This window comes from Electrophorus electricus, chromosome 1 (genome assembly GCF_013358815.1).
Source record: "Electrophorus electricus isolate fEleEle1 chromosome 1, fEleEle1.pri, whole genome shotgun sequence".
Taxonomy (NCBI): domain Eukaryota; kingdom Metazoa; phylum Chordata; class Actinopteri; order Gymnotiformes; family Gymnotidae; genus Electrophorus; species Electrophorus electricus.
In genome coordinates this window covers 16621933-16638056 of record NC_049535.1, presented here as the reverse complement: position 1 = coordinate 16638056, position 16124 = coordinate 16621933, and the positions used below count along the sequence as shown (strand labels likewise).

General features: G+C 43.5%; 1 protein-coding gene across 3 annotated transcripts in view; it reads right to left on the bottom strand.

Moving 5' to 3' along the window:
• Window positions 1-3485: 3485 nt before the first annotated feature.
• Window positions 3486-16124, bottom strand: part of prkcaa (protein kinase C, alpha, a) — a 113677-nt gene continuing 101038 nt past the window's right edge. For 2 of the 3 annotated variants that reach the window (XM_035531377.1, XM_035531379.1), the window contains one exon: window positions 3486-7607. In XM_035531377.1, coding sequence (XP_035387270.1) covers window positions 7443-7607 — 165 coding nt within the window. In that variant the 3' untranslated portion in view covers window positions 3486-7442. Of the gene's footprint in view, window positions 7608-11456; window positions 11911-16124 lie in introns of those variants that run through there. The other variant, XR_004776645.1, reaches the window with a different exon arrangement.

Here is a 16124-nt window from a genome sequence, read left to right as displayed (position 1 = left end):
TTTCTGTCACGTGATGACAGCAAACAACAGCGAGCCGCCGTCCGACCGGGCAACGAACGTTTAGGTCAGTGAGACAGCTGCAAGCAGGTAAACATGTGTTTTTATGACAGTTCTGCTCACGAACTGAACTGCACGATAGCTCATCTAGAAGTTTCATTTAAGTTCTAACGTCATATGGTAAAGTAAGAGATAAAAGAAAAAACCCTCCATATTATTCTTACTCTTCAAAACTTTGATATCTGATCCCTAAAGCCTATATTTCGTGCTAAAATGTACAATTCCTTACCAATGGCACGTGCAAACTACAGCTTTCCAAATATAGTTGGACGCAACAAGTGGAAGGCTTACTGCACACGGGTTTAATTTTGTTATTAATAGTCCACAGCCGTCACAATCATGTCCCGTAAGGTGAGCCAAACTCCATAGTCGATGTCCATTTTCAGACAGCTGCCCGCACACCGGTGAGATAACATGTCATGCACGCGTGTTCCATTATTCATTCGTGACAGTCTGAAGCCTTTCGGGATGCCAGAGACATTTAATCCTTTGACTTTGCACATTATTAAAATCCACCGTACGTCCATTACATTGTTTGATGATTTAATGCATGTTCGACGAGAACAGCTTACTATACGCACGACCCTTTTTATCCGAAACACCTACCTGGACTCGCGGACAGCTGTGTTACGTAAATCTATTTACAGGTGCTTTTCCTAGCCTGGTACATTTAGCCTGGAGCCTACTTTGGCGGTATGCACATGTTAGTTACTTGCCAGTTTCTGAGGATTGCCAAGGGAGCGTCATGGATGGGGGAGTGGAGCTGGCGCACGTGTGTCATCACTGCGGCACGTGGCAGACTCACCGCTGAGTTGAGTATGGGTCTCAACCCAAAAACATCCACCCAGCGGTGGGGGTGAGGCATGAGATCTACTGCCGATGAAAGGCTAAGAAGGTGGCTAACACAAAGCATGTATGGCAATAAATGGGCTCTGGTAAAGGTGGACCTACCTTGGAGACAGGTATAAAAAATGGAAGTATTGGAAAACGAAGTAATTAGCAAGCATTACACAAACGTTTAAATCTTCATAAAGGATTTTATGAGGAAATTCAGAAGTTATTATCTCTAATTACTCCATATATAACATTTAGTATGGAATCTTACTGACTGTAACCAGTGGCCTTGGTTTCTTTCACTGCCCTGTTATTGTTCTCCTGAGGAAGGCCACATGAATTGGACTTTAGCCCCAGTTCAGTTGAATAGATGGATTTCCTTCTGTGAGGAACTGATTTAAACGCACACCATAGGGCAGCAGACAGCAAGGTGCATGTGTGAATTAACTCTTACCAACTGGGTCTCCAGTGCCAGACCTGGGGCTAAAAAACACTTACCTGAGCGAACCCCTGGACTGTGCAAAAGGAAGGTTTGTTCATGCCATAGACAGTTGGCAGATTATGTACCAGCTACTGCTACTACTTGTCCTTAAAAGAAAATGTTGTGAATGTTAAGACTTATGCATCATGCAACATGTGCAGTATCACAAATATAATTGCAAACCTTGGGATGTTTTAACCCCGTGGCTATATCCTCTCCATTATATGATGAGTTCATTATTGAAATAAGTTCTGTTACTTTCATTCAATGAATGTCTTTGATCGTGGCACAGATGGTGCCAATGAACACATTTAATTAAAATGACTAAACCCGTCACTTCAAAAGTGTGGCACGCTGCCAAATGTAAAACTAATATCAGTACATTTTTAATAATAAACTCATCATAGAAAGGAGAGGATGTAGCCACAGGGTTAAAACACCTGTTCTTAATTACTTTTAGACATGACCAGGGGGTCTGGCCTGTTGTTCTGAATGTGGGATTTAAAATGTACAATGGCAAGGTTAAAGAAATGAATACAAACTAAGGCTTATTAAAGCTGCATGTTATGAAATCTGGATCCCATGAAGAAGCATGTACAGAGCTAATCCTGATCCGGTCCACGTTTTTGTAATAACTACACACTTAATTAAACTGATCAGCCACTATCGATATGTCACGTCTCCTGCAAAAACTGCAGGAACTGGCCCTCAACCAGCTGAGAGGCAGAGATGTAAACACCGGTCTCGTTCCCAGACCTGGAGTAGATGTCTGGGATGAGAGCAATAGACACTCGGACACAGAGTTTGGCAACCTTTGGCTTCAGATAGTAATTACACATAGCAAATACTTTAGTATCAGTTAACATCCACTGTGCTGAAGGAACTCTGACAGTATTAATTTGCCTACAAATAGTCTTTTATGAATGTAAGCGCTCTTTCATCACTGAGCTCAGAGCTCAGACTACTGTGGGGGTAAACGCGGCACAAAATCTGTCTGGACAACAGGGGCGTGGTGCTCGACTCCGGATCAGAATGCTCCCAGTCAGTGAAGTGGCATGCTGAAATATTCAAGGCCCTCCATTTCCAGCCGCACTGTCATGAAACTTTTATCTGCCCCTTGCTGCAGGCCCTCGACAAGTGGCCATAAATCTCACCCCTTCTCCGGACCAAGGAGCTGCATAGCATTGTGTAAGGGCTCACCCCTCGTCTGGATCACGGAGCCGGATCTCACTCCTCCTCTAGATCACATCACGTTAAATCTCACCCTTCCTCCGGATCACAGAACTGGATTATGGGTCATATTGTGTCGCCCATTAGGGGCCCTTCGGCAGCCACTGGAGGATGTGCCTGGACTTGAAAACTAGTCATTCTTGTCTTTACTGCTCTTACTGTTGAATTGAAGGCACACACACAAGGGAGAGGAGCCAACTGCTAGAAGGGATTTTTGGTTACGGGGCAGGTTGGAACCGTAGGGAGAAGTAGCAGGGCTTGGAGCTTTCACTTTTAGATAAGAGGAGGTAGGCAGTTAATCGCGGTCAGGTCGGTCCAAGGTCGAAAAAGCAAGGCAGAGTCCGGAAGACGTCTAGGGGTCAGGCATGAGACGAGGTCTGTGACATAGGTAGGATTCAGAAACCAGGAAGACAAACATGTATATGGAAGGCTCGGTATGCAACCCAAGAATGGCAGTACTCAGCAGAGAGTATGTGAGGGAGGGGAGCTTAAACGGGAAGGGAGTAATGGTGAGCATCTCATCAGGTGTGTGATTAGAAGTCTGGCGAACCAGACCGGAGATGTTGGTGGGAAGAGATGTCGGCTTCCTGGAGTTCCTGACTACGGTATGTTTTATTGCTTGTAGTTGTTGACATCGTTCATGTCTTAAAATTTTCGGGGTTGCTTTAAGAGTGTTAGGCAAAAAAAAGTCAGCTTTTAACTTTTAAAAAAGGGTCAAAAATGTTATCTGACTTGCAGTTTATATTACTGTCACAACAGGCCTGATTCGTGTCTCAATACTAAAATAAAACAAAATTGGGCCGCTTTTCTTTGGAGTAAAGAAGTGCCACATCTCAGCAGTGATGCGTTATTTTCCGCAGCGATATCTGAAAGAGACCAGAAATCCTTTTTTTCTTCCTTTATTTGCATTATCATACAGTAGGTACAAATGGCATTGGTTACATGGTAAAGCGTGGACTCGGCTAGGAAAATAGAGGCTGGACTGAGATGCACTATTACAAAATGCAATATAGTAGTTCTTTTATAGGCTTCTACATCAGTATGTACAGGGACAGAGATGCAGGCTCAAGAGACTTGAAAAGGGCTGTTATAACAGGGAGACGGTAAGAACCCTAAGGCATTGTTGATCCTAGGATGGAAACGAAACAAACGAAAACACTCCGACCTTGTTCGGACTGCTGTGTCTCCCCAGAACCCACCGGAAACCAAAACACAAACAGACAGATCACTTCGCAGAGAAAGAGAAGGAAAGACGAGTGGATGGAAAAGGACTCCACCTCCACGTGTAGAAGACATCCGCGTAAACTATCATTGGCTAGTCGTTAGCATTAAGAGCTGTCCTTCTTTCTCAGCTAAACAATCATCGCAAATGACGAGCAGGAAGAGGGGCGGAGCCATTGCCCAGTGTGAATTTTGCTATTAGACTTCACCTGTCCAATCAAGTATGTTTGCAAAATGTGAAAGAGAGAAGCCAAGCGAAATAAGGACTTTAAGAGCATGTGAGAGAGAGTGACTGAGAGAGAGAGAGAGAGAGATTTGTGGTGGAATAGATTGATTGGGTTTTGTACAATAGCTGGAGGGGAGAGAGGAGAGAGGCAAAAAGCCTGAGGAAAAAAACAGAAGCTCTAGCACCGAAACACACACATACGCGCATGCGCGCGCGCACACACAAACAGCCGTGCACATGCACAAACACAGACACACCTAGAATTAACGAGGAAGAAAGATCCACATGTCTGTCACTGGATGAAAAGGTAAGACAAAACAGGGTCATGTCAAAATCGCAGACGGAGTAATGCGAGTGGCACCAAATGAACCTAAAAAGGGTTATGCAACTGTTCCACACACACACACACACACACACACACACACACACACACACACACGAGCCTGCTGTTAGTAAACATGTTCATAAGTAAACGCAACCTTTGTGGTGACTGTGCTGTCAGTACAACACTGGGCATGGCTCGTTATGGGCTTGGCACAGGTTATGGGCTACAGGTGGCAAAGGATCGGGAACACCAAGTGGAGGCCAACCAGTTTCCAGGATGTGTAAGCGGAAAACATCACGCATTGATCTTCTGAAACTGGTGCAACTTCAGGATCTGCGCATACATGAGGTTATCGCTGGTCACCTAAACCAGCAAACCAACTACACTGTGCACACAGAAAACTGCTGAAATCCACAGTATGACACTGAAACTGGTGTATGATGAGCTCTACTGGACTAACCAATCTGACTCCAGCTCTAGTTCTGTTGTTTGATCCGGATTAAACAAACAAACAAACAAAAAAACTTAGTTATTGATCAAAAATTAGATATTGGCAATGGTCAAAGGACATACTGTAAAAATGTCACCTCTGACACATAACACACAAAAAACAGCACACACAGAAATTCTGGATTGCTAATATGAGTATCAGAGGAAAAAACATCCCACCCATTTTTTTGTCCCACATTAATTCCATGCTGTGAGACCTGGAATGCTTGTATCATCATGCATACTGTATATATTAAGAGTTTAGGCATGTTTCCCTGTGCACACATACTGCCTAACCAATAACATGCAGACTAAGGACCACACCACAGCCAATCAGCTCATATTTTACAGCCACAGCATTCAATCAGCTCGTACTTTATAGCCCGTGGAAGATACGGTTGGAAGAATGGGAAATTTAGCTCCAATTACATCAAATGTCTTCACAAACTTACTTCTAGTATAATACCTTTTATGTAATTATAGCTGTTCTGGAATTCATTGCAAATAGAACGAAACTGCACTCACGCAAAATGCACAATCATATTCTTAACAGCTTGCACATATGTAGAAGTAGTACGAGTTCAATTAACAAGTAAACATTTATGAGAGATGGTTAAAAGTAAGTTAGGACCTAAGATGAAATAAAATGGTGTGTAGAACATCCCGATAATTAAGATAAATCTCAGAGTTAACACAAGCTGATTCAAACTCCTGTAAACTCCGTAACCCTACAGAGCCCCAACCCTTCGGACTCTCCACCTCAGCTCAGTGTCCAAAGGACGTTTAGTGGCTGATATAAAAATTTCAACTTGTTATTCTCTTTGGAAAATAACCTACGACTATTTACAAAATCAATAGTACATTGCAAGATAAATCATTTGTAGGTCAAAATAAGAACACACGTGACATTGCTTTAGGAAAATTATGCAAATAGATTTAAAATAATGATATTAAGATGATTTCAGAAAACAGCACATATGTAGCCTCATTGTCAAACAACATAATACTCTTTAATATGGCATTATTCAAATGTAGGCGCATGCGACACACCCCTATGAAGAAGACAAATCAATTCTGCAAAAATGTAGTTTGTGCTCGGCAAACAGAGGTTTTTCTTGCTGTTATGAGAAGGAAGTCAACAGTGTTGAACACTTGTTTTTGAAAATGCCCAAAGCTGGTAGACAGAGGGCAAGTTAAAAGTATTCTCAATGAATTCTGAAATTACTTTGCATGTGTATCTGCATACCACACGAGCACATTAACTGGCATTCATGTTAGAATAATACAGAAGAACGCTTTCAGAGTTTTACCACAACAGTTCAGACAACAAAGATGCGATGAATGTTTGTCCTAAGGAATGCCCGTAGGGTAGTGCGTTGATGTGTACAAGTAAACTAGACACTACGATCATTACTAAACTGGTATACAGACTGGCATTATGCTAGCTTGTCTGCGAGTTAGCTTTGATGTTTCTGTAGTGAAAGTGCAGCCGTTTGTCCAACAAAGACAAAATAAAAGGCTCTGTGTAACTAACAAAAGTTGTACTGATGTGCCTTTCTTCATCTTTTGGCAACAAGACAAGGGATTTATACAGACGCACATTCTTCTAAAGACTTCTAAAAAAAAATTCTAAAGATAATGTTTTTTTTAAAACTCAAACTAAGTTTATGCCTTCTTGGCTATGGCTCACAATTACATTCAGATTTACTCCTGTGCTGTAAATTATACTGTAAATTAGATTCTTTTTTCTCCCATTCAATTAGGCTTAATCTGGGTTGGTTAATCTGGCCCAAAGTGAAGTGATGTTGTGGACATGTTTAACCACATCATAAAAGGTGTGTGTTAGGTTTGGATTTCTGCTAATGAGCAGAAATCAGCCTCACGTCCAGCCAGCTGGAGATTCTCTGCAGGCAAAGCCGTCTCGTCAAGACCACTCTAACTCACAGCAGGTTTTCCGCCACCAGTCGGTCATTTTTATGACAGATGTCTGGGGTCATTGGCGGGCCACGCAATCCTTGCGAACAAATCGTGGAAAGGACTTCAGAAGCCTGCTGGTTTGTCCCTCTACTCTGTGCCTCCTGATCAGGAAGACTGCCTCGGGTTACGTTAGGAACACCAGGAAGCACGGCTTTCAGTATTTATTATAGGCTTTTATGGCAACTGCTGCAAGGAGACAGCGGGCAGGGAGATCTTGCTTTGTTACAATGCAGAAGCTTGAGCCAAGATGGCCTCAGAGAGCCAACATGGCTTCACATTTAGTGCCTGGAGCTAAAACCTCAATGTGATTATGACTATGTGGTTGGTCTTTAATGTAAACACCCACACTAGGAAACACGAACCGAATGTTATCTTTGTGCTAAGGTAAACTCTTTGACTGGCCTAAAAACTGAAGCATTGAACCTGCAGAAGTCTTCAAATTCTAGAACATAAAGATAGAACAGGTGGGTGGAGTTAGGTAGAGGTGGGCGGGGTTAGCAGAGGTGGGTGGGGTTAGGTAGAGGTGTTGATGGCGAGTCTGCAGAGGATGCTGGCTGAGAGGCGGAGCCAGAGCTGCTCTGACATTCCACCTCATCCCTTGTTCATGCAGAGTTGGTGAGGGAGGGGTGGACGAACTGCAGGTTGATGAAGGAGAAGCCGGCAAACTCGGCCTGGTCGATGTTGGCAATGACGAGCTCGTCTGGTGGAGTGAGCTGGGGCTGCGTGCGTGTGAAGAACTTGTCGAAGTTCTCGGCTGCCTTTCCACACTGCAGAGAGAGAGAGAGAGAGAGAGAGAGAGAGAGAGAGAGAGAGAGAGAGAGAGAGAAAGAAAGGAGGTGGAGTTTAGATGAGGTGGCGTTTTCCTGCAGGTGGCAACAGAACCCCAATCAATGTAATCTACAGCAGGCTGAGCAAACTGCAACGGCAACGCTGCAAATATGACGCATGGCTGTATGTCCTCTTAGTCAGAGAGGGGACCGCAGACAACAAGCAGAGGACGTCCGAGTTCTGAGAACTTTCCTCCACCATTAGCTGTTCCGCCAGCCTTCCCTCGGCCCTCCCCCGACAAGAGCTTCCCAAAACAGAGGGGAGACGCTGGCCGGCACGCCGAGCCCACCTGGACCGAGTCCGTCATGCGGACTGTTCCCGGGCAGCTCTGTCCAGAGGTGGAACCAGGAGGAGAAGGCCAGGGGGACATCGCCCAGGTGACGTCACTGACAACGATGTTCCAGCAGATTGCGCACAAAGATCATACGCGACTTTAGTCGCCATTGACGAATCACATTCCAACAGGTTTCAGGCCAGCTTGTCAAAGCCTGCATCCTTAAAGTCAAAAATCTAATGGAAATGTAAGATGATGAAGAACTGAGGAAAACTAACAAATAACAGAACATAATAAAAGCCATCTTCTCAGTTATTTGAATTTTAGTAACCAGGTTTTATTTATTTATTTATTTATTTATGGACACAAATAATTATTCCCAGTTGCCTGTAGTTCAGTGCTGGGAATAATCTTTCCCTCTCTCTTTTACACACACACACACACACACACACTGCGAAATACCATTACTGCATCGATTTCTACTATATATATTTTAAGATACATATCTTTTGAAATGTCGCTTTGATAAAAAAAAATAAAAAATTCTATATACACAAAAAGCAACACAATAGGGAATGAAATGGAAAAAGGAGAAGTGGCTCTCCCTTTATGCTTCTGTCCCTTTCACTCCTTCTCTCTCTCCGCCTCCCTCCCTCTCTCCATCTCTCTCTCCGCCTCCCTCTCTTTTTTTTCAGTCATTCAAAGGCTGTTTTGTTAAGAGGAGGAGGGAAATGCTAAAGCAAGAAGGCAGTAAGAAAGAGAGGAAGATAACTGGAGAGAAAGACAGAGCGAGAGAAAGACAGAGAGGCAGGGTGAGTGAAAGACCCAGGAGGAGAGAATAACAGGGATGAGTCTTCCTTTATGAAGCTGCCAGCCACTGGAAGACATGCAGCGAGAGAGGAGACAGAAATAGCCGGCGTGCTCCTCTCCACGCTCCCTCCCCGCGTCCATGACAACGCAAGGGAAGAGCCCTCGGTGAACGAGAGCCTGGCGCAAAGCCGCAAGCTGTGGTCATTTACGGAGACTCTGTCCGTGCCAGTCTGGCTTTGTTTTGGTTTTTTTTGTTCATGTGTGTCAGTTTTGGAGCCCATTGGTGAAGCACGAGCACACCTGTAATACCGGGAACCAGGGCAATGGCACGGAAAGCCACCCCAACACCACCGTCAAAATGACGAGGTTTCAATCACTTATAGGGTCACCCGCACACAGTCTCAATGACGCGCAACTTGGGTTCAAACCTACAAAACCCATCATCTCTACAGAGTTAGACTATGCTTCTGTCAGGTGTGTCCTCCTGCTTTTTTGACGCCTGTTTTTAACACTGTGTGAATTTGTCACTAATGTTTAAAGGACAATGCCAACACACGTGCAAACAGACTCGGTGTTAGATGTGACAGTCCTGAACAGGTGATTCTCAGTTAAACACATTAACCGTGTTGAGTGGGTGTAAAACTGGGCACTAGCAGGGGAGGGTTAAGATTACAGATGTTGAAGCCTGTGCTGGAACTAACTGCTGAGAGGAAGTTTAATGGGTGAAGCAGGAAGTAAGGTTGTGATGAATTTGCTTCCTTTAGCCTGGTTCAATACCTGTTAATGTGAATAAGATACATAGTTTAATACCTCCTATTAGTGTGCAGGGGATATGTAGTTCAATACCTCCTATTAGTGTGAATAGGACATGTAGTTTAATACCTTCTATTAGTGTGCAGGGGATATGTAGTTTAATACCTCCTATTAGTGTGAATAGGACATGTAGTTTAATACCTCCTATTAGTGTGCAGGGGATATGTAGTTTAATACCTCCTATTAGTATGAATAGGACATGTAGTTTAATACCTCCTATTAGTGTGAAATGGATATGTAGTTTAATACCTCCTATTAGTGTGAAAGGGATATATAGTTTAATACCTCTCAGTGTGAACAGGATACATAGTTTATTACCTCTCATTAGTGTTAACAGTATATAGAGTACTGTGTTTGACCTACAGCTTGGGGAGTGGGTGAATGCGAGAGAGTGAGAAAGAAAAAGGTTGAGTGAGTGAATGAGTGAGTGAGTGAGAGAGAGAAGGTGACAGACAGACAGCTTGACAAAGTCAGTTATTTTTATTTATAGGATTCTAAGATGACATGTGAAAGTAGCACCTCTCTGTGATTTTCACACGTGGGAAACACAAATCAGCTGAACACACAAACACACACACACACACACACACGCACGTGTGTATACACGTGTATACACGTGTATACATGTGCACACTCAAATGCACGTACCCATGCACACGCGGATACACATGCACACATACAGGGCACACAAACACACGTGAATGCACTTACACTTACAAATTCATATACATATGCACACACACGTGCACATGCATGCACGCACGTGGATGAAGGTACGCGTGGACACATGCACACACATACAAATGCACACACACATGCACAAACACGCACGTGGATGCACGTATGCATGCATACACGCAGAGGCCTGCACACATGCACAAAAGTGCGCATAGGCACACATAGCGCACAGTCTCAGCCACTTGCAGGAATGCAGTTCTGTGTCAGTGATATATTACAATATGACTTTTATCTCCACATATACAAGTAGCCTAAAAAAGAAGAAGAAAAAGCTGAGAAAAAGAAAGTTTGACCCACTTTAGACTCACTCTCTCTGTTTCACTCTGTCTCACACACAAATGCACACAAACACAAATGCCCATTCAGCCAACTACATCAAGGACACGTCGGGGCTACTTAGTAAGATAAACGACTTCATCTCCATCTATTTTATTCTTGCCAAACACCAGCCCTCTGGAAGTGCCAAATTCAATTTCTGAATGCAATCCAAATTCAGGACCCATAGGTGAGAGTTTTGTACCCTGAGTGGAAAACTATATTACTCAGACATATCAACCCATTAAAAATGGCCACATTAACCTCTCGGAAAAGCATCCATTAGGGGGAAAAACATGAATACCAAAAAACATCAGTATTATATAATTCTATTATGAGGGCAGTGCCTGCACTGATGCTACTGTTGAAAGGGGTAGTGCAGTGTTATCAGAGTTTATCTCAGTCTAAACTGTACACTATACACAGAACTCTAAGGGTGTTCAAGAGTTCTAACAACATACAAGAGTCTCTGGATAAACAACTTCTTAGTCCAAGCGGAACAATCTAGAACTGCAAGTGAGAGGGCTGTGAGTGTGTGTGTTGAGGGCTGTGTGTGTGTGTGTGTGTGTGTGTGTGTGTGTGTGTGTGTGTGTGTGTGTGTGTGTGTGTGTGGTTGTGTGTGGAGGGCTGTGTTTGTGAAGAGAGTGAGAACTTCATATTTCAGGGCACACACACATGCATGTGTACAGACATTAACATCAAACCATGCACGTGTGCAAACACATACATGCATGCGTGCAGACATTCACACCAAACCATGCATGCGTGCACACCCACACGTGCACACCCACACGCGCGCGCACACACACACACACACACACACACACACACACACACACACACACACAAACAAAAACACAATACATGCTTGGAGAAACAAACAAACATGGCGAAGATCTATGCACATAGAATTAGAGAGTTCTCAAAATACCTGACAGGACTTGCGTCCATATATCAGTCTTTATATTACCAGGAAGGAAGCCAACTTACCTCACGAAGAACCAAGTGGGCATACATGCAGGTGCTTAAAAGAACGTGGGCTGAACCTAGGGTCCAGGGACCATGCAAGGTAACCCTTAGCAACAGCCACAGTGGTTAGTGTAGACGAACCAAACCCGTGGACTGGCTGAAGAATCTGGTGGGTCTGTGAGTGAGGCGGCTGAACTTCCAAAGGTACAGAAACCCGAGGGCAGGGTGACTGCTCCTCTGGGCTCAAACGAACCTCTCCTCATGGTGCAAAACTCACACAAGGCAGGAGAACATCCTGAGACTGTCAGACACCATGACGTAGACTGTAGGGACATCGGGTCATTGGGAAAATGACGGAAGACAAGAACCATATTAGGAGCAACAGTGCATGTTTCACAATACAGTGAAACAAAACAAATAGTAGATAAAGAAAAGCTTAATGGACAATTAAACCAAGGTACAGGGGTGTTATTTGACTCACTAATATATTGATATTAAAGGTTCCCCAAAATGCATTTATTCAGTATTTTGACTGTTCTCTTATGTCTATGTAAAAGGTATGTAAATTTGGTCCTAGATGCAGATTTTCAGACCTATTTACAATAATACATTTGGCCCTAGAATTAAATAAGATGTTTTTTTAACATCCTTTTGATGGGCTCATGAATAAATAATGAGCTCTGCACTGATTGGCTGATTGGAATGATTAGCTCACTCAGAATTAACAGGTCCATCACTAGCTAACTGTGAGAGGTGAATGTCTGAGGCTGCATCGGAGGGTATTTCAGTTCTCAAACAAAACTGATTAGTAGATTTACTAAATTTACTTGTGGTGCAGAAGATCATTTTAGCTAGAAGGAGCTGGTTAGTGAACTAGATTGGATAGCTCTAGCGTTAGTTAAGCAACCTTAGCTTCTGAGTTATGTCTTGTTGATGAAATAGCTAGTTACAAATTTGAAATTTACATGACAAATGGATTGACAAAGATAGCACATCTTATATTGTAGATTTATACAACAACACTGGATATTTGTTTGAATGAGAAAGAAGAAGAATCTTGTGTAAATAAGATATGCCATTGGCGATCCTATCTAGCATTATTGCTTTTAATCTCAATACCAACACAAAGTAAATAAAAACAGCATTTATGCATCCAGCCGTATATGTTTACGCCTACATTGGTCTTCTCAAACAAAATGGACTTTTAACAGTTTGAGTAGACGTCAATCGTTTTTACTTCTGTGGTGGACCAGCTAATGCTAGTTAGAAGTTGTGGGTTAGCTATAGAGTGGGTATCTATAAGCAACTAGCTATTTCACTTTTGAATGATGTATTGCTGGTGAAGTATAAATGAGATTTTACCGAGAAAGGGACTGACTAAGATGCATCTTATATTCCTTCTGGGACACACGTAGAAAAATAAAATTAACCTTTGTATACACTACTGCACACCAAAGATAAGACCGCTAGTTCCCCCATTTCTAGGGTTACCATATTTGGCAGTATGAATAGAGTTTTTTGCCCCCATCTCTGGGGAATGAACAGACATGAAGCCTTAACCAGTTTTAGTTAATCCTATAAATAAGAACCATGGTGTTATGAACTATCTTAGTTTCTGTGCAATACTGATTATTACTGATCCCTGGAAGATGAGGGAAAGTTGAGGGAATGAGGAATAATAATCAGAGTACATTTTCAATTATTCGGTTATATACTTATATTGTTTCCAGTCTATTTCTATGTTTTAACATGAGACTCGAGTGGGAAGGCTGAATTGAGCTGTGTGTGTGTGTGTGTGTGTGTGTGTGTGTGTGTGTGTGTGTGTGGAGTAAAAATGCCAAGAGCACCAGGAATGTGCTGCGCCGTAACCATCTCTATCCTGAGGTAAACACATTCCCAAGACCCAAGCTCAGGAAGATGCCAGTAAAACTAATACGCTCAGCTCATTCCAGGTCATACCTCACAGTTCATATGTGGAAAGTGGAGATATCTCTGAGCTTAGGCTGGCCCAATACACAGGTCTTATATGCTGCATTCTTTGCACATCGGCTAGCTGACCGGATGACTCCATCAATGAGATTTCTGGAGTCCTCCGAGGGCAAATGCGTTATCCCAAGGGATAGGGGGACGCAGAATGGCAAATAAAGAGACTTAAAGTGAGACAGGAAAATTAGAGCAAGCCAATCAGAGAAGACAAGGATGTCCTGCCTTTAGAGTGTCCCATGGGGTATTTATGGATCCTCTGTTGCTTTGATTTGTTCTTTGTAATAGTGTTAATTTTGATTTTAATCATTCATTGTTTCTCTTATCCCCGAATCTACATGGGAGAAGGAAAGTTCTCTTCCAGGACAGCCTCCCCAGAATGTGGCACTTTGATCAGCATTCAGAGAAAATATAGCAAATATTAGTGGATTTCTATTAAAAAGACGACTCTGGAATTACGAAGCCAAATCAAATTTTCTGTATTCTAGAATGAAAGTACGTTTTCAGGTGAGAGTCAAGTGTCAGCTCACAGGAGCACAGTAGTGTGTAAAGGCCTCTGTGCTGACTCAAACAGGTGAGAGAGAGAGAGAGAGAGAGAGAGAGAGAGAGAGAGAGAGAGAGAGAGAGAGAGAGAGAAAGCGAGAGAGCGAGCGAGAGAGAGAGAGAGTGAGAGAGTGAGAGCGAGAGAGCGCTAGTGTGTGTAATCTACATGAGATGCAGCCATTAGCCCTTTGCTGGCCTGACCATCTCCAGCAGTCATTGGGCTTGTCAGGTATTGATTGGGACCTAGCAACAAATGTGTGTGTGTGTGTGTCAGTGTGTGTGTGTGTGTGTGTGTGTGTGTGTGTGTGTGTATGTTTATGTGTGTGTGTGTGTGTGTGTGTGTGTGTGTGTGTGTGTGTGTGTGTGTATATATGTGTGTATGTGTGTGTGTGTTTGTGTGTGTGTGTGTGTGTGTGTGTCAGTGTGTGTGTGTGTGTGTGTGTGTGTGTGTGTGTGTGTGTGTGTGTGTGTGTGTATCTCTCCCTGTGTTTTGCTCCTTTCTCCTACACTCACTGGTGACAGAAGTTTTAGCACAGTGCATTAGCTCTCATTCACACTGACTCAGATGTCCACCCCGATGTATCAACACTGTATGACCTCCAGTGGAGTTCAGGCAAACCCTTTTAATAAGGAGTAACAGGAAAGTAGAAACACAGAAACATATTTCATAAACATCAGCCTTTTCATATATGTAGGCTACTTTACCTTTCTTTGTTCCTATAGGACGCACTTCAATCTGAGAGTATAACTAATATAACACTTACATTATAACTAATAACTAATATAACTAAAACCTCTCATTAGTATGGCTGCATGGACTGTGTATGTGCCTACATGCCCTTTCTGGTGATTCTGTCATGTAAATCTATTAGCAGAATGACAGGAAAACCGACCAATGAAATGTAGGATTTTCACTGTGGGGGCTGGCTTGTAACAGCATCGCCCTTCCCCGTGTGCTACGACCGGCCTACAGCATTACTACTGCCTATGTACATACTGCGTAGAAGGGTCACGGGCTGCACGACAGTGACCATCTCACACATACACGCACCAACGCCAAGGCACACAGGATGGCCTAATTCTCACAGTAAGTCAATGAGTTGCAGGGCGTTGGACCGTGTGTCAGCTGAGTGAACTGTAGAATGTGAGGGCTTCTCTGTGTTGAACACACGATTACACAGCCGATAGTGCACCCATCACTCCATCTACCTTCTGCATGCATCAAACAGCTTGATTAGTAAAAGCCAACGGACCCCAGAGCTATCCAACGCACCATGCCGTGCAGGCCTGCTGCACAGGTGCTTTCACACTCGTTCCGTTGCCGTGACGCCTGAGTCGCGCGTCAGGCAGCAGCGACGTGTCCGGTTCACCACGGAGGGTGGGGGCCGTCTTCCGGCCACTCGGCCGAGGCGTTTCTTTGTTAAGCTGCCGCATTTTTCAGTGTCAGAAACGCGCCCACGCGTGGGCATGCATAGCTAGGACAGACAGCCCTGGGGCTTGATTGTTTTTGAATATCTGTCTTGTCTTCTCTCTCTCTCTCTCTCTGCCCCTCTCTCCACCTCTATATTTATTTCGTTCTAGGTAGACTTGGCCAGAGGGGGAAATCTCTGCGCCGGTCCTGCCCACCAGTACTTCATTCCAGCATGGCTGAGAGGGTGTGGGTGACCAGCAGCAAAAACACCACAGGGTTTCAGAGTGCACTCTGCTCCCGTCTGTCCAGCTATGTGAGGCCGTCGCCCTTATCATGCTTTGACTTCACATCCGCAGCACTTACGTAACAGCAGAATACTTAACAGAGTTTTAAAAAAGAGCATTAATATTTGAGATGGTGTAAATGCCAGACATACAGACACTCCGGAGGAAAGTGAGTACCTGAAGGATATTTCCACCGAATATTTAGGAATAGTCAACAAAACAGGAAAAATACGGGGGAAAAAACAGGAATAGGAAAAAAATCCTTCAGAAGACACATTTTCTGCATGCTTCAGTTTTTGGAATTATGTTAGTGCTT